Genomic DNA, 22156 nt, shown 5'->3' with positions numbered 1-22156 from the left:
ATCCCTGATCCTTCTCTCCTTCCTGGATCGAGAGTTTCACTTAGTGAACTGCCCCAACTCCAGGCCCAAGATCCAGGACTTTCAGAATCATCTTCTCAACCTCGCTGTACTCCCACAGCCAGAGACTGGGTGCTATTCTGGTGTGTCCCCACTTTTAATGTCTTCCTGTCCATTGCTTTAAGAGATTTTTGTTTATGTTAAGTAATTAATTGGTTTTATTGATGTATAGATGAAACACAGTGTTACACCAGTTTCAGGAGTACAACATAGTGATGCCGAAACAAGTCTGTACATTACGCCATGCGTCCCAAGAGCGGCGCTCCCTTCTGCCAACATATAGCACTATGACAACCCCATTGACTGAATATTCTCTGTGCTTATGGCCTTTCATCCTGGTGACTTTCATTCCCTAACTGGACGCCTGTGTCTCCCACCCCCTCACACCTTTAAGTGATTTTAAAATAAATTTTTTAATTGCACAAGTAATACATGTGTATATGCTCCTTACAAAGATTTTGAAACCCTAGCTTTTCAAGTATATCAATAGAAAGAGGTGCATAAGATTTTCTTACATTTTTTTAAATGGTGTCTCTATCCAAAGTATGTTCTTTTTATCTGAATGTCATCTGTGCTTTCTCTTTTTTTCCTAATTGTTCTCTTCATAGTGTGCGTTAGTGGTATATTTGTACACCATATTAACATACAATATTAATATATAGTATAAACTAGATCCAGACTCCTGTGTTCAAATCCTCAGTCTGACACTTACTGGGTTACCTTGGGCAAATGACCGAACTTCTCTGTATCTCAATTTACTGATCTGCAAAAGAGGTAATACTCAAACTTACTTTGTGAGATTGATGTGAGAATTAACTGTTCGTATGGATAGTATATTAGTAGAGTGTATGGCAGACACTTAAAAAATGTTTGCCATTCAATCTTATTATTATTAGTTCAAAAAACAACTTCTGTGTTTCCTGATTATCACTCTTGTTTTGGGGGCTACTCTCAGTTTAATTAATTCTGCCTGTAACTTTATTAGTTCTTTTATTTTATTTTTAACATTAGTTACTTATTTTAGAGAGAGCACACACAAGCATGGGGAGGAGGGAGAGGGGGAGGTAGAGAGAGGGAAGAAGAATCTCAGGCAGACTCCACGCTCAGCATGGAGCCCAATGATGGGCTCCCTTCCAGGACCCCGAGACCACATGCTGAACTGAAACCAGGAGTCCGACACTTCACGGGCTGAGCCACTCGGGCACCCCTCTATTAGTTCTTTTCTTCTGCTTTGTTCATTTTCTTCCTCTACTCCTTCCTCCTTGTTCATTGTGGTTTTTTTTTTTTTTTTCTCAGTTTCTAGAGATGAAAGTTTAAGTCATTCATTCTCATTCTTTGTTTTCTAATGAATTTAGTTATAAATTTGGCTGGCTCCTACAGGTTCTAATAAGCAGGGACTATTTTTATGTCTTTTTCCTTCCTCCTTCACCTTCTTGTGAACCAAAGGCTTCTGTAAGAAACATGAGTTTTAATTTCTCATGTAGGACACGGGGAGCTTTTTGGGTATGACCAGTGATTTCTCCTTTCAGTGCACTGATGTTAGTAAATGTGATCTGTGTGATAAGAGTCTCATTTATTTTGACATTCTCTCTCTCTCTTTTTTTTTTTTTTAAGATTTTATTTATTTATTTGACAGACAGAGATCACAAGCAGGCAGAGAGACAGGCAGAGGGGGAGGGGGAAGCAGGCTCCCTGCTGAGCAGAGAGCCCGCTATGGGGCTCCATCCCAGGACCTGAGATCATGACCTGAGCCAAAGGCAGAGGCTTAACCCACTGAGCCACCCAGGCGCCCCTGAGATTCTCTTTCTTAAGTGGACTTACTAATCTTGACATTTTGAGCTTTTTCTATTTCGATGAATGCTCTTTGTTTCTCTCTTCCCCACTTTGTGGCGTTGATCAGGTTTTCTATGGTCCTTTTTCTTCTACCCTGAACCCAAGATTATAGATTATATTTCTGTTTTCACAGTGGCATACTTACATCCTTAACACCCATGTTATTCTTATGTGTATTTAACACTGTGACTCGTCCCACTGAGGAACTTCTGCGTGAGCCCACCAGAACTCTCCCTACTCTCTGGGAAAACACTAGTCCTCATTCTTTCAGCTTTCAAAGAGTTCTCTGTTGTGGGTCTTCCCGATTCAGTCCTAACTACTTTCATTGTCTCAGGGGTTTTCCACAGTTTCTGGTCTACAAAGATCTCCTTCTGGCTTTCAAAGGCGATTATGGCCTCACTTCTTTAAAAAAATATAATAAAAAAAATGTGTATGTATGTATGTATATATATATATATATGTCTTATTTTTTAAAGATTTTATATATTTATATGAGAGAGAGATAGAGAGATTAAGAGAGAGAAAACACAGTGGAGGAGGGGCAGAGGGAGAAGCAGATTCCCCGCTGAGCAGGGAGTCTGACATGGGGCTCCATTCCAGGACCCTGGGATCATGACCTAAGCTGAAGGCAGACGCTTAACCGACTGAGCCACCCAGGTGTCCCATTTTTTAAGTATTTATATTATATTATTTTATATTTGTATATTTGTTTATGATATAGTATATATAAATACATTATATATTGATAATATATTTATATTCTATGTATATATTTCCTATGACTTGTGGGCATGGACATGAGAAGAGCGTGATGTGAGTTCAGGCCCTTTCTGAAACAGGAGCTGTGCGTGTCCCTTCCTTCTGCACCCCCTCTTCCCACCGTCTAGTTCACCCCCTCATCTTTGCTCACCTCTGTTGCCACAGTCACCTCTTAACTGATCTTACTTCCTCTCTTAGGGTTTTACTTTCTCAAATTTACTTTTATGCCTGCCTGCCTTCCTTCTTTCCAGAAATATTTGCTTAGCACTTTCCATCCACTAAGCATTATGCCAGCCACTTAGGTATGTAATGGCTGAACTAGGTATGCCATGGTGAACAAAGCGGATGTGACCTCTGACGTACCGTTGTGCTGATAGGCACTCATTTCTTTGATAACTGGTGAGTGTCGCCTGCCTACGGGACTGCGTCAGGTGATGTGAAGACGAGCAGTGCATCTGCTTGCCCTCATGAACCAAGTCTAGTGGTGGGAAAGATAGACCCATAAAGCAAAGTCTCACACACCATTACTGGAGTCTCACACACAGTTAAAGACAAAGTGTTAGGGAGACTCAGGAGAAGGACCCTGAAATCTGAGTAGGGAAACTACAGGGGTCTTTGGAGAGGAGAGAATACTCCATCTGGCTCTTTTTTTTTAACTGAGGTATAATGGATATGTAACTCTATATTAGTTTCAGGTGTATGATATAATTCATGTATATATTGCAAAAACGATTACCACAATAAGCCTAACTAATATCTGTCACAGTCGTAGTGATCTGGGCCATCAAGACCAATACTGGAGCATCTGCCCATTCTAAAAATCCCTGTTGGTTCACCACTGTCTGAATAATGCCTTAGCACATTATTCGGTGATCTCCCTGCTCTAACTCCACACCACTGGGGTTGGGTTATACCTAAAAGCGTTAGCCTGTGTTTTCTCAGTGAGCTTCTCTCCCCTTCTCACTTGTCCCCTGAGGGCCATTTTCCTTCCCTAGTCCATGAAGAAGCAAAAGCAGAGACTGTACAAAAAGCGTTCACATGCATACCAGGAAATATCACCTCAGGCCTGCTGGCAAGGCCTGTCTTCCCACCCAAGAGACTAGACATCGCTGTGCTTAGGGCATGTGAAGGGAAAAGCATTCCCTGGAGGAACCAGGGTTCACTAGTAGTGGGCAGAGCTGCCTGGCATGGTTGTGTAGACTAGGCCTTGCTCAGAGGTGCCCAGCCAGCGGGGACTGAAATCCAATCTCATCTCTGCTCCCCAGGCTTCTAGACTGGATCCCACTGCACCAACCAGTACCAAGATGTTCCTCTTGGTGTATTCATCCCACCCAGAGGGGACACTATTAATCGAATCTCCCTGAAGAAGACAGAGCTTGCTATCTGTGGCTGATACTGGTAGGAAAAAGAACCTTCCATGACAGAGGGTCAGAGAAAGAGAGGAAGAGAATGGTGGTGGGGGGAGGGTAGTTAGAGGGGTATCTCTGAGCTCAGACCCCCGTGGCTGAATCATCACCTGTGGAAAAGCTTGCCATTCAACAACCCTGATTCCCTGAACAGAGGGAAGGGCATCTGGACATCCTGTGGGAGTGGGGACATGAAAGGAGACTTGTACTCCAAGATAAGGGGTTCTGAACAAAGCCAAGGGGCTTCTGAGCAGTAGCAGAGCCCATACCCTGGTCCACTACCTTTCCAGTCCTGTTTTTCTCCATATTCCCCCACCGACCCTATACTTTCAGCCACAACCATTTATCTTCCACTATCCTTTCTCAACTTTGAGTCTTTCTTATATTACTCATCTAGCCTGGAATACCCCCACTGACCCCCCACCACCTCCCAACAGCCAAAATACTACTCTTTCTTCACAGCTTGGTACAAATAACACCTCTGTGGAGCCACACCCAACTGCCGGGCAAGGAGAAATTATTCGGTCCTCTCTGGAGCCCACTTCTGGTTTCTCTCTCTTACTCTTCTTTTGGTTTGTATTATAGGGTCATTAACTGTGTCCAGGCGGTCTGCTCGATAGCCTTGAGGTTTTCCATCTCCCCCGACCTTGTTGGCCTAATTCCCTCACAATAATTTAGTTTCCGAATGTGATTTTTAAAAACAGCCTACCAGGAGGAAGGGACATGACTGACCCACCCAGGTCTCTGGAGAGACTACAGAATTGAAAATGGGCTCTTAATAATTTAGAAAAAGAGAACAGACAATCCATTTAAGCAGTCAGGTTCCTATGTGACTAACATTTACTGATTAACTACTAAGGGCCTGCTATGTGCTAATAGATCTTTTCACATACATCCTACTCCTTACAGCTTCCTAAAGCAAGATTTATTAATTCTATGTTTCAGATAAGGAAATAGAGATTATGTCACTTAATCGAGGCCTATAAGATGTAAATGATGGAGCCACAATTTGAACCTGGTTATTGGAGGTTCAAGGTCTGTCCTTTGTCCACTTCCTCTAGGGAATGGCTCTGTTCACTACGGTGGATTGTAATACTGAGGGGAAGAGTGAGCAAAGTGATTCCAAGTTCCCAAAGCCTGAGGATCACCTACCTCGGCAACCCATTTTACAGGTGCGAAAACTGAGGCCAAGAGAAGTAAAATGATTTGCCGTAAGTCATACAGCGATGAGGAGCTAGAGTGCTAGAGCTGGGATTAGACTCTCATGATTCCAGGTCAATGTTTTTTCCACTCTGCTGTATTATATGTCTGGGTTGTACGGATTATTCCATACTAAAGCTTCATGTTGAATTAGGAAAGGTCAGTGGTGATCAGGGATTAAGTTTTGTTTAGTTGTCTAGTCCTATGCATTAATTAAATACTTAAAAGCATTTAATTTCTTAATCAATTGGCTGACAATGTTAGGGAAAGCTTTTCCCCCCCAAAAAGCTTACCAATAAATATATCTCACCCCACGCAACTTTCAGAGGGCAACCAAGACAAACTATGCTGAGACAGACAACGTGATACTTTGATTCTTAGGAAATGAGTGCGTGTTCTGAGTTACTGCTCTCCTTTCTAACAGCGCTTTGTAAAATACTAGGAAGCTACATACGGCTTCTTCTGCATCCGCCAGCTGACATCCTAAAAATGAAGTCAGGTTGGGGAAGGATGGCCGTTTCCTTGAGTCGAAAGCCCAGCAGGATTGCATTATAAAGTATCTGTAAAACCAAGAGAAGGTGGAGTAAACTGAGAAAATCTGAAAGAAGAAAAGCTGATCATTTCCCGCCATTTCTTGCTGGAGCTACTCATCATCTGTGGCCTGTTTGTTTTGTGGCAAGTACTCTGCTTGACTTTGAACCCCCACCAGGAAGGGCAAATTAGGTGACGGGTAGAAATGCATTCTGTGGACCAGAAATCAGAAGATGGAGTCTTAGCACCCTGAGGGACCCCTTCCAACAAAAGAACTGAAGCCTCTAATTCACAGTATCTTCAGTTTTGTTCAGAAATCCCCAAAACAAAAAGGAAGAATTTCCTTTTCTTTCTTTTTCTTTTTTAAAAAGAGGAATCATGGATTTTGCATTAAGGAGTTTTACTGTCTTCAACATGCTTTGGAACTAGAGAGACTGTAAATTCCTGATTTCAGCCACGGTGCAGTCTGATCTGAACTCACATTTCTTCCGTAGCATAAAAGGGCTGATCCATCTTAAATCCACTTTGAATGAGTTTGTAGAAGTTAGCGTCAACCGGAATACCAGGGTAAGGATTGACACCTGGGGGAAAAATGAGGGAGGATACACCATTTCATTTGGTTAGTCATTCAGTGAACAAGCAGGTACCAAGAGTGCCCATGGGCCGGACGCTGCTTGGTGCGAGGCTGTAAGTGGGGAAAGTCAAGGCTCCTGCTCTCATGCAGGTACAGGCTGGGGGGTGGGGCAAAGACACCACAATAAGACATGAAGTGGCACATATATCACAGATGACAAGGTGGCACGTCATGAATGCTTTATTTTTTTTAAATTTTTATTTATTTATGTTTTAAAGATTTTTAAAAATTTATTTAACACAGAGGGATCACAAGTAGGCAGAGAGGCAGGCAGAGAGAGAGGGGGAAGCAGGCTCCCTGCTGAGCAGAGAGCCCGATGTGGGGCTTGATCCCAGGACCCTGAGATCATGACCTGAGCCGAAGGCAGAGGCTTCACTGACTGAGCCACCCAGGCACCCTTCATGCATGCTTTAATATAAGAACAGGATAAGGCGCGGAGGGGGCAGGGATGGTGGCCACGGGCAAAACTTACCAAGTGAGAATATCTCCCAGAGTAATATTCCATACGACCAGACGTCACTCTTTATGGTGTAGATCCCTTGGAATAAGCTCTCAGGAGCCATCCACTTTACAGGCAGACGAGCCTGTGCGGAGTCCAGGAGGAGATCAGTGGTGAACAGATCGAATGGTGAAGGGGATTTCTTTTCTCTTACTAGCTAGATGATAAAATTTCTTTGCTTCCTAAAGTTACTCTCAATGCTTAATGGAGAAAATCATATTCCTCAAATGGAAGTTTCTCACTTTCAAATCAACATCCTAACATAAAAGCCTGACAAAAAAGAAAAGAAAAGAAAAAAAAACCCAAACAAACAAAAAACTCCAACACAATATCTTTCATTTTTTTTGAGAGAGAGAGTGCGCACCTGCATGCAAGTGTTGGGGGGGAGGGGGGCAGCGAGAGAGGGAGAATCTTTTTTTTTTTTTTACTATTTAGAATCATTCTGTTTCAACTTGGTCCTGACAATGAAGATTTATAGGGCAATTAGTTTTGTTTTATTTTAAAGATTTTATTTATTTATTTGACACACAGAGAGAGATCACAAGGAGGCAGAGAAGCAGGCAGAGAGAGAGGGGGAAGCAGGCTCTCTGCTCAGCAGAGAGCCCGAGGCGGAGCTCCATCCCAGGACCCTGAGATCATGACCTGAGCCAAAGGCAGAGGCTTAACCCTCTGAGCCACCCAGGCACCCTGGGAGAGGGAGACTCTTAAACAGGCTCTACACTCAGCTCGGAGCCTGACATTCTCAGCACAGGCTCCATCTCATGACCCCAAGATCATGACCTGAGCCGAAATCAAGAGTCATGTGACTCTGAGTCAACCCACTGAGTCACCCAGGTGCCCCATAGCTGGCCATTGCTTTAAAGCTCATCCTGAAGCGGGGCTCCGTAGCTCAGGGGTTAGAGCACTGGTCTCGTAAAGCTCATCCTGAACAAAGCCTGGTGATTGGAATGGGTAAGTTTAAAAGCAGATAATTCCCATTAGGGAATAACAAGTCCTTTGCCCAGAGGTAAGGAAATATTGGTGAATTGGCGGAATATTTTGTTAAAGCATTTCTTGGAAGAACTTTAGTGGAAATGCCAGCTACAAGAATGTGGTGAGGGGAGCATATGTCATCACTTCCAGAAATGACACCAGGCTGGCTTCTGTGGCTTTCGTAATTTCCAGTAGCACGAAAGGCAGGTTTAGAGTCAGTACAGTTGGGTTAGCATCAAGACACAGAAGCAGGTAGGTTACTGGGACACAGCTTTTTGTAGTATTTCTTTTTTCTTTTTTTTTTTTTTTTCATGAAATGAGGAGCCCTTCACTGTGCTCGTTTAATCTTCCAAGTAAAATCAGAGTTCCAAGGGCACCTGGCTGCCTCAGTCAGTACAGCATGTGACCTTGGATCTCAGGGTTGTGAGTTCCAGCACCACAGTGGGTGTAGAGATTACTTAGGGAAATTAAAAAAAAAAAAAATCAAAGCTCAAGAAAGAAACCCTATTTAAATTCTATACAAACTGATGAGCTGATAGAATCATACAGGCTCATCTGGTTAATTTAATTAATTAAAAGACTTAACTGAGGTGCCAAATGGAAGTCACCTTCCCACATAAGAGACCACCAGCTAGTAAGGTAAAAAGACTGCACAGTCGCCCACAAGCTTTGATCATCTTTATGACTTCAGCTACAACAAGGGAGGTATAGATCTAAAATCAGCTGAGATGGCTATTTGATTCTAATGGAAATAGTGTTTGATTTGATTTTTAACATTTATTGGCTGTTTACTGAGACAGGTGCTTTCATGTTAGTTTTATTGGTTTATTCCCACAACGCCAATGTGGTAAGCAGATAATTGTCATGGGAAATGCTGCACCTGTCACAGTGGTTATGCACAGGCTTGGGGCTCAGACCATTCACGCTCTCTCTAGTCCACATGCTGTGTAACCAGGGGCAAATTATGTTCTGTGCCTTGGTTTCCCAGCCCACAAGTGGGCACTGTGAGGACTAAATGTATGAATGTACGTAAAGCGCTAAGAACAGTACCTAGCTCCTGGTAAGCACCAAGTCACTATTATTTCACAAGTGGGGACTATAAAGCACAGGGAAATTCCAAAAAAAAGGGGCTTAACTCTAGGTGTTGGGATTCTTACAAGCCACTCTTTCCAGTACACAATTTTATCATCTAGTATTTCTAATAGTCCTTAAATAACACGTCTGTCCCTAGTTGGGTTTTGTTTTTTGTTTTTTTTTTAATAAGTGGATTTGGTCATATTTTAGATCTTCCTGTGTGACAGTAATAAGATGCTAAATATTCATTAGCTCATATCTAATTTAAATATTGTGTCCTTTAAAAATGCACATTTAATATTTAATTGATATGTTGTACTTTAAAAAATGCTTTATTGTAGTGACTGCCAAATTCCTGTAATTGGAAACATGACTCTAGTTGCTTTATAGCTAATGGAACTGAAATAAGTTCAAGTAATGAATTTTTTTTTAAGTGTGGCTTGTACTCCAAGATCCCTAATTGGTCTGTTCTGACTAGCCCAAGGACAGATGTGATGCTATTTTGCTCAGTTTAATTGTAACTGGAATATTCCTTGAAGCTACAGAAAAAGCTTTTAGTGGCACATGGGTGGCTCAGTGGGTTAAAGCCTCTGCCTTTGGCTCAGGTCATGATCTCAGGGTCCTGGGATCGAGCCCTGCATCTGGCTCTCTGCTCAGCTCTCTCCCTGCCTCTCTGCCTACTTGTGATCTCTGTCTGTCAAATAAATTTTAAAAATCTTAAAAAAAAAAAAAAGAAAGAAAAAGCTTTTAAATGTAAGAAAGCTGACTGCAGTAAGGAAGCTTTTTGATGTTGCCATCAAGCAAACCCTCACTACGGTGAGTGCCAGTGTCTACCGTCCCAATGACAAAACACAAAATAACAGTATAAAAACATGTGAGAAATAGTGGCCTCACGTTGCCCCTGATAACATAGTTGGAGTCACTCATAATGTCCCGGGCCAGTCCAAAATCACAGATCTTCACCACCTTCCCGTGGGTCACGAGCACGTTCCTGGCTGCCAGGTCTCTGTGAACACACTGCAAAGAATGAAATTGGCGTGTTATTTACTCTGACAGAGATCATCACAGAGGGCAATTTTGCTTCCAGTTTCAAGTTCAGCAGGAGTTACAGATGACAGGAAAGTGTGGTTCCTCGAGGTGTCTAATCTTTACTGGGCCACCGGCTATCCTCACACGGGACCTGCAGCACACAGAGTGAACGCGGATGGCCCACTTCTTCAGCTGTTGTGAATACAGTCACTCGTGCTACTTATGGAACATTCCTGGAGGCCAAGGGGGTAGGTTCTTAGAAAGGAGATCAAACCTGGCTGGGTGTGTCTTCCTATAAATAAAAGACACAATACCGAGGTCCAGTCTTGAGCTCCCTTCCGAAGAGATTTTCCAAGGCCGTTGTCCAGCACTCTTACTGAGGGGTGGAGAAAAACGATCTCCTTTCTGACTGGAAAACAGCTTTGGCAATGAGAGTATGACCAAAGAATATATTTGGAGAAAAAAAATGAAAAATCAGTTTGGGAAGGTTGACTCAAGTGGAATTAGGAGCCTCTGAGTGGACAGAGGACATGATATGAAGCCAAGTGGTCTGACAAGAGAATTAACCCTAAGAAGGAAGATATTCAAAGGAACAGAGCACTAGGAGCAAAGGCCCAAAGGGCTCTCCTCAATCTTGAAAAAATAAAAGCAAAAACCGGGCAGACTAAAATCCCCCTAGCTCTCCTTCCTCCCTCCAGTTTTCTGAGAGTGTTGCCCACTGCCTGCAGACTCCATTCACGCTTCACCCACGTTCCTACCAGCCCCCCACACCTGGCCTTCATCCTCCCAGATGTCTGCCCCAGCTGCCTGGGCTAAGCCCCGCAGGGACACCGACTGAGATTGGATTCGGCGTCCTGGTGGCACCTGGTCCTATGGGCCAGGCCCTCCTCCTTCACATCCCTCCTTCTGTGCATTCAGCATGTCACTGGCCCCCTGTTTTCTTCCTACTGACTAGTGGAACCTGTTTCTTTCTGCGGCTCCAGACAAGCCTGCTCTCATTCCCTGGGGCAGCACCCTCTCGTCTACACCTTCCTGAGTCCCTTCGTCCAAACAAAGAGACGGAACTACCATCATCCAACCTCTGTTCCCAACCCAAACATTTCTCCTGAGCTTTAGATAGGAATATCTGCTGGACTCTGTTGCCCAAGGAACCACAGGTCACACATTTAATGTGACCTTTCTCAACAGACTTCCTCCTGATTTTGTGCTCCCTGCCCTATCCCATGTTCCCTGCTGGTTTTCCTTTTCCTCAGAAATCTCCTCTAGCCGAAGCATGAGCTGCTTCCCCAAGCCTTTTCTGCACCGCTCCCCCTCCTGGTTCTGATGGGTCTGTGCCTTCCCTGGGTTCTCAGAGCTTACTTGAACATGAATGTTTACCACACTACAGGGTCATCTTTGATTTGCCTGTCTGCTCATCTCTTTCTCCCCTGTCAGTGATAAGCTCTGACTCTATCTCAGCACCTAGCACCAGACTTGGCACTAGTCAGTATGGTGGATGGAGTCATGGCAGCTACAGGGAAAGCAAGGAGCAACCAGAGAAGTAGGGAGAAAAGACAACCAGGAGACAGTGACGTCATGGTGCAGGGGGTAGGACCTAAAGGGAAAATAAGCGGGGAGCGTCTCAGAAACTGGATATTCCTCAAAAAAATTCTTATTATAATAAGCCCAGAGGGGAAAAAAGCAGGGCCCTTGACCTTTGGTTGTGAGTAATTTGCCTATTTACTTCACGACAGGCAGGAAATCAGGCCAGACTATCGAGGTCGAGGCCCTCCAAGGTCTATAAAGACACGCAACCACTACTGTAGTCAAGGAGGTGAACGATAAACGAACTATAGATACACTTGAGAAAAGAGGAAGCCAACAGCAGGCAGGGAAGACGAGGAGAAGAATGTGCCTCAGACAGGTGAATGGATAATGAAGATGTGGTATATATCTACACCAGAGTAGCACTCAGCCATCAAAAACAAGAAATCTTGCCGTTTGCAAAGACGTGGATGGAACTAGAAGGTATGATGCTAAGTGAAGTGAGTCAATCAGAGAAAGACATCGATCATATGATCTCACTCTCATGTGAATTTTAGAAACAAAACAGAGGATCATAGGAGAAGGGAGGAAAAAATAAAACAAGACAAAACCAGAGAGGGAGACAAACCATAAGAGACTCTTAACCGTAGGAAACAAACTGAGGGTTGCTGGAGGGCAGGGGGTGGGAGGATGAAATAACTGGGTGATGGGCATGAGGAGGGCACGTGATGTAGCAAGCACTGGGTATTAGATGCAACTGATGAATCACTGACCTCTACCTCTGAAACCAGTGATACATTATATGTTAATTAATTGAATTTAAAAAAAAGAATGTGCCTCAGAGATGAGGGGTGGGAAAATATTATGAGGCAGGAATTTTTTTTTAACCTGTGAGCAAGGATGCTCATATTTGGAAAAAAAAAAAGCAAAGAAGGTAACATACACTTTCAACATCCGTGAGAGTGAAAAAAACATCCTTGAGATTCTAACTGGAGTTGTGTTAAACATACAGATTAACTGGGACAGAATTGGCTTTTCTAATAAACCCCGTATCTCTCCTACATGATCATGGTAGAGCTCATTTATTCAGGCCTCCTTTTTGGCATTTAATAATGTTTCATTTGGGTCTGGTATATTTCTTCTGTTTACCTCAAGATGGTTCACAGGTCTGATTGCTATTGTGAACATCACTTTTTTCTTCAAAGCTGTTGATTTATTTTATGATAATCTTTTTTTTTAAAGTTGAGATATACCTAACCTATGACAATATATTAGAGAAATTTTTTTCTCTATATATTAGAGAGATTATTTCTCTATATTTTCTCTATATATTAGAGAAATTATTTTTATTTTTATTTTCTAATTTTTAAAAAAAGATTTTATTTACTTATTTGACAAAGCGAGAGATCACAAATAGGCAGAGAAGCAGGCAGAGAGAGAGAGGAGGAAGCAGGCTCCCCACTGAGCAGAGAGCCCGATGCAAGGGTCGATCCCAGGATCCTGGGATCATGACCTGAGATGAAGGCAGAGGCTTTAACTCACTGAGCCACCCAGGCGCCCCAAAAGTAATTTTTTTAAAGAAAATAAAATATAGCTGAAATGATTCTCTCCAAATTCAGGAAGGAGGAGGAGGGAAGAGGCAAAAAGAGGGACATGGAGAAAAGAGGGAGAAAGAGAAGCAAAGATTTAAAGGGAAAAGAAGAGGAAGAGTTTGGGGGAATACTCAGAAGGTAACAGAACACAAGACGGTGTGGACAGAAAGCAGCCAGAGGAATGCTCAGAGGTACGAGACCCTTGAAATGTCCCAGAACAGGGCTGAGAGACGATGATAGAAAGAAGGCAAAATTGAGGTAGAAACCATGGTTTGAGGCAGGCTTCACGGCCCTCCCATCATAGCCCTGTGGGTCTGGGATTAGCATGGGAAGCGGGGGGGGGGGGGGGGGGAGGCAGAAGGTGTACCAGGATCCCAGCACACTGTGTTTGAAGTCCTGCGTACCCAGGGTCAAATGCCCACACACAGGACACAGCTTGGACAAACTGGACTGCCCAAGGAAAGACTGACGCTGTAGACCTCGCTTTGACTTCCTATCTGGAAGTCTCAGGGGACTCTGGACCTCCTGGAAGGGCTGCAGTAAGGGATCTCAGTCATTCCCCTATAATTCACCCAGAGCTGCTGAAATGAAAATTCTAGGTGGTTCCGACAGAGAAGAGGGTGGTTGTGGATAGTGGGCGATACAGACTGTAAGGGATACAAGTTGAAATAAGAAAAAGAAAAGCACATCCCATTTCCAAAATTATCTTGTTGCTGTTAGTTTCTCCTTCAAAGGGGGCTTACCGACTTAAATTCCAGAAATTCCATTCCTTTGGCAACTTGATATGCAAAGCAAAGAAGGTCCTCAAATGTCAGCACGTTCAAGTCTTCTTCTTCCTCCAGCCTTTTTTGGTTTTCATATTCAATTTCATCTGTAAAACAAAACTGGTCCTCATGCTTGCCCCAAGTTTAAGAAGTTGCCCCATTACATCTCTATGGGGACATTATCAAAGCCACAGTGAGGAGGAGCGCCCAGACTACAAAGGAAGCTCCCACTGCATTTTCCCAGTAGCACTGGGGCTAACCTGTTCACGCTAAACCTGTGGGGCCTCCGAGGGGCCAGCCAAAGGTTTCTTTTGGTTAGAAGGGTAACCTGTCCAGCTGCTTTTGTACAGATGGCCCCTGATCAGTCAGGAGCTTCTGATCCTCCTCTTTTGTGCAAGGTAGTTTTGTCATGTGGGAAAGAATTAACATTGCGCCACCACATTTCACGAACAGCACTGGGCACTTACTATACTTCCATTTAATCCTTCCAATGGTACTATGACGAAAGTACTATTAGGCCCATTTTACAGATGACAAAACTGTGGCTCAGATGATTACATAAATTGTCCAAAGTCTTCCAGCCAGAAAGTGAGGGAACCCAAGGTTAACCCAACTTCTGTCTGATTTTAGAACTCATCTTTTTTCCACATGTCAGTAATCAGTGGCTCTGATTAATGTATTATTTTAAAAAGAACAACCTGACCAAATAACATAGCTCTCTGTGTTTATTAGTTGCTCGCTGACATCAAACCCACAATATATAAACTGTTGGCTTTTCACTACCTTTAAAGCAAATATACATTAATAAACCCTATGGGTGACATTAGCAAATAAAAGCATTTCTTGCATTGACACTTTTTAAAAACTAACTGAATTTCCATACCTGTTTCTATTTAAAGGTGCTACTAATTAGGATAAAATATTACCTTCAGATTGGAATGAATTCCCATTGAATCCTGAGATATGATCCGAGTCCTGGTGTAACTGAACTTCTCTTGAACCAGGCATACTATAAAAAAAATTATTTTGTTATTTATGTTCTTCTTCTAAATAGAAATTTTATTTAAAAAAACACAATTCATCAAAAAAGTTGAATTCTAGTTATAAATGGGCTTTGAGATTAAAAGCACAGTATCCACTTGTCCATTTTTTTGTGTATATGGACATTAAAAACGTGTGGAATCGAGCTTGCCAAGTCTAATGAGAGGAGTGATCCCATTATCTGTACAGGGTCCCAGAGTTCAAACAGGACCTCACTCTGTCCTTGCCACAACTCAACAAGCTGGGTGTCAGAATCACATTTTATAAAAGACTTGGTGAGATAAAGGTTTGCTGAACCTTTATGTTCAGCAAGATGTATAGTTAGGACTCAAGTACCTCTTCTGTTTCTAAAAGCCCACTTTCCCTATGAAAGTTCCTGTAATACAGTTCTTCTTATAAAGACCTGTGTGGTTTTTTTTTTTTTTTTTAAAGATTTTATTTATTTATTTGACAGAGAGAGACACAGCGAGAGAGGGAATACAAGCAGGGGCAGAGGGAAAAGGAGAAGCAGGCTTCTCACTGAGCAGGGAGCCCAGTGTGGGGCTCTATCCCAGGACTCTGGGATCATGACCTGAGCCGAAGGCAGACACTTAATGACTAAGCCACCCAGGCACTCCAAGACCTGTGTTTTATCATCCCTCTTTTCTCAGGTTTTGTAAATAAAGCACATTTCCTTTTCCCATGAAATTAATAAAGTGATAACAAAACTCTCCTTTGTGGTGAATAACATAAAATCCTTCACTGAGGAATTCTGTGTGCATTATATACAATGATTCCATTTATTCCAGCATACAAATTCACCCCGACTTATAATTTTCCCTATCTTTGGCAAATGGCTTTATGCTTGCAGACCACAAATATTCCTAAGTCGCTTCAGTGTAGTTAATACCCCAATGACTAGAATGAATCAAAGACCCTGTTGACCAGCGTTAGCTATTGCTAACCATGGAATGCTGATCTCACCATCTGACTCATTAAGAGACTCTATTCTAGAATACAGATGACATTGCAGAATTTTCTCAGTTTTAAAACATGAACTGAGAAACAAGTGTGAAAGATAAGACCGGTGTGACATGAATTCGTTTCGGGCAACCACACAAAGACATCCAACGGGGATCTCCAAGGGGTCTCCCAGCTTCAAGATGTAACATCCTGTCTGGGGCACCTGGGTGGCTCAGTGGGTTAAAGCCTCTGCCTTTGGCTCGGGTCATGATCCCAGGGTCCTGGGATCGAGCCCCATATCGGGCTCTCTACCCAGCGGGAGCCTGCTTCCTTTCCTCTCTCTCTGACTGCCTCTCAGCCTACTTGTGATCTCTGTCTGTCAAATAAATAAATAAAATATTTAAAAAAAAAAAAAAGATGTAACATCTTGTCTTAAAAGACTCAGTGTCTTAAGAGGCCAAAGTCCTACGCTGAAACCTACACACCAGGAAAAGGGAGAGCTTTCACGTGTGTGGAGGAAATAGGATGACACTGTGGATTAAGGAACATAGAGACAAATTGACATTGACAGAACATAGAGACGAATGTTACCACTACTCAATTTCGTCCCCATCACATTATGTCAATTAATCCATTCTAATTTTCAAAGATCCAATGTGTGAGTTCAGAGCTCTTTTGTACCAACCTCCCAAGACCTGCACTACTCTCTGTGAATATGTCATGGGAAAGTGTTCATTCTACCAATTCCTGTGCGTCATCCAGGAGAGCTGAAGGACTGAAGAATGTACTCTCCCCAAAACTGAATATGTGGCCAGAGTGTGATTCAGGCACAGGTGGATGGAGACAGCTACAGCCTTTGTACCACAGGAAAGCGAAAGTCTCGTTGTTCCAGATCAGCAGAGAAGCTAAAACAAAGACAAGTGACCTTTCTAGATCTTAGAACCCATAGACCACAGGAGGTTGGACTCTGGCCTTCAGAGACTGCCCAGTGCGGGGTGTTTAACCATCACACTGGGCCTGTGTTCTGTGACATAACATTGTGAAATCCTGACCCACTTCTCTTACCTGGAACTTGGGTGTGATTGGAAAGTGGGGTAAAAACTGAAATTGTGTTCCTTGAAAATCTCCGTCCATGTCCTGTGGAATTTTTCTCTTTTATTTCTTAGATAGTTGAGAAGATCACCATAGCAACAATATTCAAAAATCAAGTAAATTGGTCCTGAAATAGAATTTTCATCATAGGCATACAAATTCCAAATATTTCCTTCAGATGTCTGTGTGGCAGCCAGCATCACCTAGGAGAGCCCTGTGCTCCCTGACTTGGGGAAAGTACAACTTTTTCTGACTATCTCTTGTACTTGAAACTCAATTTTGGCTTTTGGCTCTAACTCCTTTGGAAAGCGGGATCTTCCTGCCTTCCATGTGGGCCCTTGCTGTCCATCGCCTCACCAATAACCAGTGGCCACGTGGATTCTCCAGTTTGCAACGGGGCATGATATGCCAGCAGCGTTGTGAGCACTTGGCAAATCTACGCCGCTCTGTTGTTCGCCTGAGGAGGGAGATACAGGCCACGGGTTCGCTCCTAGATGTGTTCACTCTCGTTCTCTTTCGTTTAGTCCCCGTCCCAGGAGGAACGAGCTGCGAGCGCATCTTTCCGGGATTTCTAGGCGGAAGTGAATCAGAGCGCATGCGCCACTGCATGCTGGGAAAACGAGGGCTGGCGTCCCGCCCTCGTTGTCCCTTATTTGAAGCCGACCCAGCTGGGCAGCGGCCAAGCTCTGCGGCCATTCTCCCCACTGCAAGGAGGCCAGCTTCACAGCCTGGGGAGAAGCTCCACCAGAGCAGGTAGAATGAGAGTCCACAAAATGTGCCAGCAGGGCTGCTGTTGTTTTTAAGGAGGTTAGAATTACGCGGCCTGGCCTGGTGCGCGGAGGCATTCTCTACACGGACGCATCCGCTCTCAGAGCGCTCACTGTCTGAACTCCGCTCCGGTTCGAGGGACCGTACGAAGACGGGGGAAAAGAGGAAAAGTTGAGAACAAATGTCCTCTTTGTCTTCAGGCTAAAATATTTTTGATGAGAGGCTTTTAGTAGGAATTGATTACCTGACAGTGTGCATGCCCCCAGCAGATTGACGATATTCTCGTGGTTTCCCAGGTGAGTCATCATTTTGAGTTCAGACATGAGAGCCTCTCTTTCGGAACTGTCTGCTTTTTCTGTCGATGGAAGAGCATGAAAAAATATAAAACTAAAGTAAGAGAGGCATTTTAGATCATTTAATAAATGAAAACTTTCTTCAGTTATTTGCATGAAAATTTTAAAATGTGTAAAATACATGAATTTTGAATAAAACTATCTTGTGTTTAAGACAGAATTTCAAAGATTGCAATATAAAAGTTTGGTCTGATAATGTGCCTTTCTGCTGGACGTTCCTCTACTTACCCAAATAAAAATCAGTAGAGTTGACCCTCAAAAAACAAAATAAAACAAAATGCATGATTTTCCTCTATGGTAGAAGTTAGTAAATATACTGAAGGGAGAAACATAACTTTCTTTTTGACTCTTGATTTGTTGGACACAGAGAGACAAGATAGGAATGTTAAGCAAGGTTGGCTCCACCTTGTGGTCTTCAGGTCTAAAACCTTAAATTTGTCAGTGGGTCCAGTGGTGAGAAGGTCAAAGAGACCAATTCCCTCCAACCAAGTTCTCAAGAGACTCATTGATTGATCATGAGAAATATAACTGGCAAATAGGCTAGAATGTATCCGTTGGCCAATGCATTCTCTCCCTGAAGATAAGTCTAGATAGTTTGGTAAATTGTACTCATAATCTTGCTTAGAAGCATATCATGAGGGTAGTTATTGATAAACTCAAAGGTCTCATGTCACTGAGAGTGAGGTGACCAGGTGCTTGGGGAACTCCTGCCCAAGAAGAGGGTACTAGAGCCCTAGAGGTAAGGGCAGGGTCGTTGGACTTTCCTCTCCACACACCAGGCACCTACTCCTCTGTTAATGTCTTCTTTCTCATAGACATAGTAACTGAAATTTTGATTTGATATTCCGAGGTGTCATTATTTTATCTTGGAAGACACCTAGCCTTTATGCTAACTTTTTCAGATCACTGAGGCCATTGATTTTCATTTAGTGAGTTCTTGGGGATATCCTTACTACCAACATCTTGGCATGGGAGTGAGATTCTTCACTGTGAGCACTATGACCTACACCAGTATGGGTCATGTCTTCTGCTGTTTCATGTTTTATAGGGGTCCATGGCTTGTTCCTCTCAACTAAAGTGGTATATTTTACGGTGTGCTTAACTTTTTCAAAGTACTGTCATTACCCGACTTTCGTTTAGTCTTATCCATTCGTTTACTGAACTAGTGTTTATTGAATGCCTACAGTGTATGAGGCAACGTGCGAAGCAATGGAGGAATGAAAGACAAGACACAGCCCCTGTCTTCCTGGAGTTTAGGTCTCCTGGAAAAGGAAGATGAGTAAATAAACAATTATAACAGTGTGATAAATACAAAGTGGCAAATGAATGGGGGGGGGTGCTGTGGGGTCACACAAGAGGGATACCTAACCTAGCCGTGGAGAGGTTTGGAAGGGGACGCCAAGTGCCTGTTGCTGAGATGTGAGGAAAAATAAGAGTTAACCAGGTGAATTTACAGTGGGGAGGGAGGGGAAATATTTCATACTGAAGTAATAGATTGGGCAAAGATCAAAATACAGAAAACACAATAAACAGATCCAACCCTTGCCCTCATGAGACTTACAGACTAATATGGCAGATGAGACATTAATGGGATAATTAAGCAAATAATAAATTGCATGGAAAAGAAGTCTGCAGAAAGCTAACAGAGCATAGGGCATGGAACTTGATCTCTTCTGCGGTGTGAGAGAAGGCTTCCCTGAGGAAGTGATATTTCTGCTGAGATCTAGAAGAGGAGTGGGAGAGGACTACGTGAAAGGGGAAGGGTGAGCAGAGGGATCCGCCTGTACAAAAGCCCTGGGAAGGGAGGGAGCATGGAGCTCTGGAGGAACTGAAAGAAGGCCAGTGTGCTCCTGTGCTGAGGGCGAGGTGGGGAGGTGGGCAGCCAGATCTGCAGGGCTGTGTAGACTAGTTCAGGAGTAATTAAAAGCACCTGGCAACATGAAGTAGGAAAGTGATTGGAGAAGATGGGTTCAAGGAACACCAAGCAGGGAACCTGAAGGGATGGCTTTATAGGGTGCTAGAATGAAGATGGTTTCTGGTTTGCCTGACTGTGGGAGATGTGGCTAGTCACTAGTACTTATAACCAGTCACAGACCAGGAGCGTTGGTGGAGGGCCAGGGCTGGAGGAGTTCAGTCTGAATTATAGACACCTTTGAGACACCCAAGCACTTGGACAAAACCTCGGGCTCAGAAGGGAGGCATGATTGTGAGAATGTGGGATGAAGTCAGGTTGTCTTTGACCTAGCCTGTGGAGAGCATCCTTCCCTAAGGAGGCCCAGGAGAAAGCCTTCTGGAGCCCCACCCAGAAAACTGGGTAGAAGAGGAGGAGCCAGCAAAGGATGGTGAAGTAGGGGGAGAGGGAGGAAGAAAACAGAAGAATATGGTGACATGGAAACCAATCGAAGAAAGCATTTAAAGGAGAGAGCAGTCAGTTGTGCCAATTTATGCTGAAAATTCAAGCAGCATGAAGACTGAAAGATGTTCATTAGACTTAGTTTGTTGGAAATTGCTGATCACCTCAGCAGAAGCTGACTGGGGCTCTGGCTGGGGGAACAATGCTAAGGGGAGGGATGGTGGTGGAGGCCAGGTGGGAGGGCATGAAGCCACGAGTGGGAAGTGAGAATACAGAGGGCTTCAACTTGTTCTTCTACCCAGAGTGTGTGTCAAAATGTGAGAAACAACATCTGCCTGTAGTAAAAGTACCCCCTAATACTGAAGCCGAAAACACTAAAAAAAAAAACAGAAGAGGAAGAAGAGGCGGAGTTTTGCGTTTGCGACTTGTGTTTTATATTCACAACTTGGTTGACTCGAATCCCAACTCAGTCCCCTTTAAGCCTTGAAGAATGGCAGCCATAGCCATAAAAATGATGGAAAAGAGTAGATGAGGCGGTGGGAAACCATGCCTCCCATTTTTGTGCATGGTGTGGACATCATTCCACTTGTACTTTTTTTTTTTAAGATTTTATTTATTTATTTGAGAGAGAGAGACAGGGATGGTGACAGAGAGCACAAGCAGGGAGGAGAGGGAGAATCAGGCTCCCCGCTGAGCAGGGAGCCCCACACAGGTCTCAATCCCAGGACCCTGGAATCACAACCCGAGCCAAAGCAGACCCTTAACCGACTGAGTCACCCAGGCATCCCACTTTACTGTACCTTTCAGCATTTTGACTGCCACCTGGATTGAGACTCCTGTTTTACTAATTCCATAAGCTGTTGCATTCATCACTTTTCCGAAAGCACCTGATCCTAATACCTTCCCTGTAAGACAAATGGTCAGTGAGGGCATGTTAGAGATTTTCCAACAGAAAGGAAATGCTACAGAAACACTCGGACCGATCGGTTCTTACCGAATTCTAAATTTTCTCTTGGAAACTCCCATTTGATATCATATTCATATTCTCTGAAATCAACGTAGAAGTACTCATTATCCAAAGAGCCGGTCACCTGCACCATTTGCAGCTGGCTTTCATACCTGAATTGCTTCAGAGATGAAATAATGGGTCCATGAGCAATGGGCAGTCCCTCAGAAATGGGAAACAGGGAGGAATTTTTACGTTTGCTTTTACCTTTTTGTACTTGTGACAAATCAGCATGGTCAGAATAGCGATGAAGGGAAGACACAGCCCGACTGTTGCATAGAAGGAGATGTTGTCTTGGATGAAAGGGAAGGGCCCTGCAAGGCAAGAGTGTCACCGAGCAATGAACCTGTGTACCTGGTGGTTGGACTAGAATCTCATTATCATCTCTCACCTCCTGTTTGAGGAACCATCATTTGCAGTCCTCGTAAGCACTTGACAAATACTCCTCTCCCCCCCAGAAAATCAGGCAATGTTCATCTAAAGGCCAAGTTCCCTTCCTAGAAAATTGTGACTGACTTTGACCCCGTTTTTACAAATCACTTACTAGGGTTATACAGATGACATCGAATTAAACCCATGGGATATATAAGTCAGATTAAAAAAATGAAAGAAGTCTGTGCTCTCCCAATAAAGGTATCCTATGAATATGGGAAGTTGGTCGTGTAGGTGGGCATGTTTCAGACTTGTTTAAGTTTGGAGGGTTCTAAAAAAAACAAAAGTATAAAAA

At 43.4% G+C, this 22156-nt stretch overlaps 1 protein-coding gene across 2 annotated transcripts in view; it reads right to left on the bottom strand.

Annotated features, from left to right (window-relative positions):
• FLT3 (fms related receptor tyrosine kinase 3) overlaps positions 1 to 22156 on the bottom strand; it is a 75340-nt gene that overhangs the window by 2471 nt on the left and 50713 nt on the right. For both annotated transcript variants that reach the window (XM_059144302.1, XM_059144303.1), the window contains 11 exons: positions 21637 to 21743; positions 21418 to 21550; positions 21224 to 21328; positions 17962 to 18072; positions 16923 to 17076; positions 14801 to 14883; positions 13854 to 13981; positions 9860 to 9982; positions 6893 to 7004; positions 6268 to 6367; positions 5710 to 5815 (listed from right to left, as the gene is read on the bottom strand). In XM_059144302.1, coding sequence (XP_059000285.1) covers positions 5710 to 5815; positions 6268 to 6367; positions 6893 to 7004; positions 9860 to 9982; positions 13854 to 13981; positions 14801 to 14883; positions 16923 to 17076; positions 17962 to 18072; positions 21224 to 21328; positions 21418 to 21550; positions 21637 to 21743 — 1262 coding nt within the window. The remainder of the gene's footprint in view (positions 1 to 5709; positions 5816 to 6267; positions 6368 to 6892; positions 7005 to 9859; positions 9983 to 13853; positions 13982 to 14800; positions 14884 to 16922; positions 17077 to 17961; positions 18073 to 21223; positions 21329 to 21417; positions 21551 to 21636; positions 21744 to 22156) is intronic.

This window comes from Mustela lutreola, chromosome 13 (assembly GCF_030435805.1).
Source record: "Mustela lutreola isolate mMusLut2 chromosome 13, mMusLut2.pri, whole genome shotgun sequence".
Taxonomy (NCBI): Eukaryota; Metazoa; Chordata; class Mammalia; order Carnivora; family Mustelidae; genus Mustela; species Mustela lutreola.
This window is presented reverse-complemented; position numbering and strand designations above follow the sequence as displayed.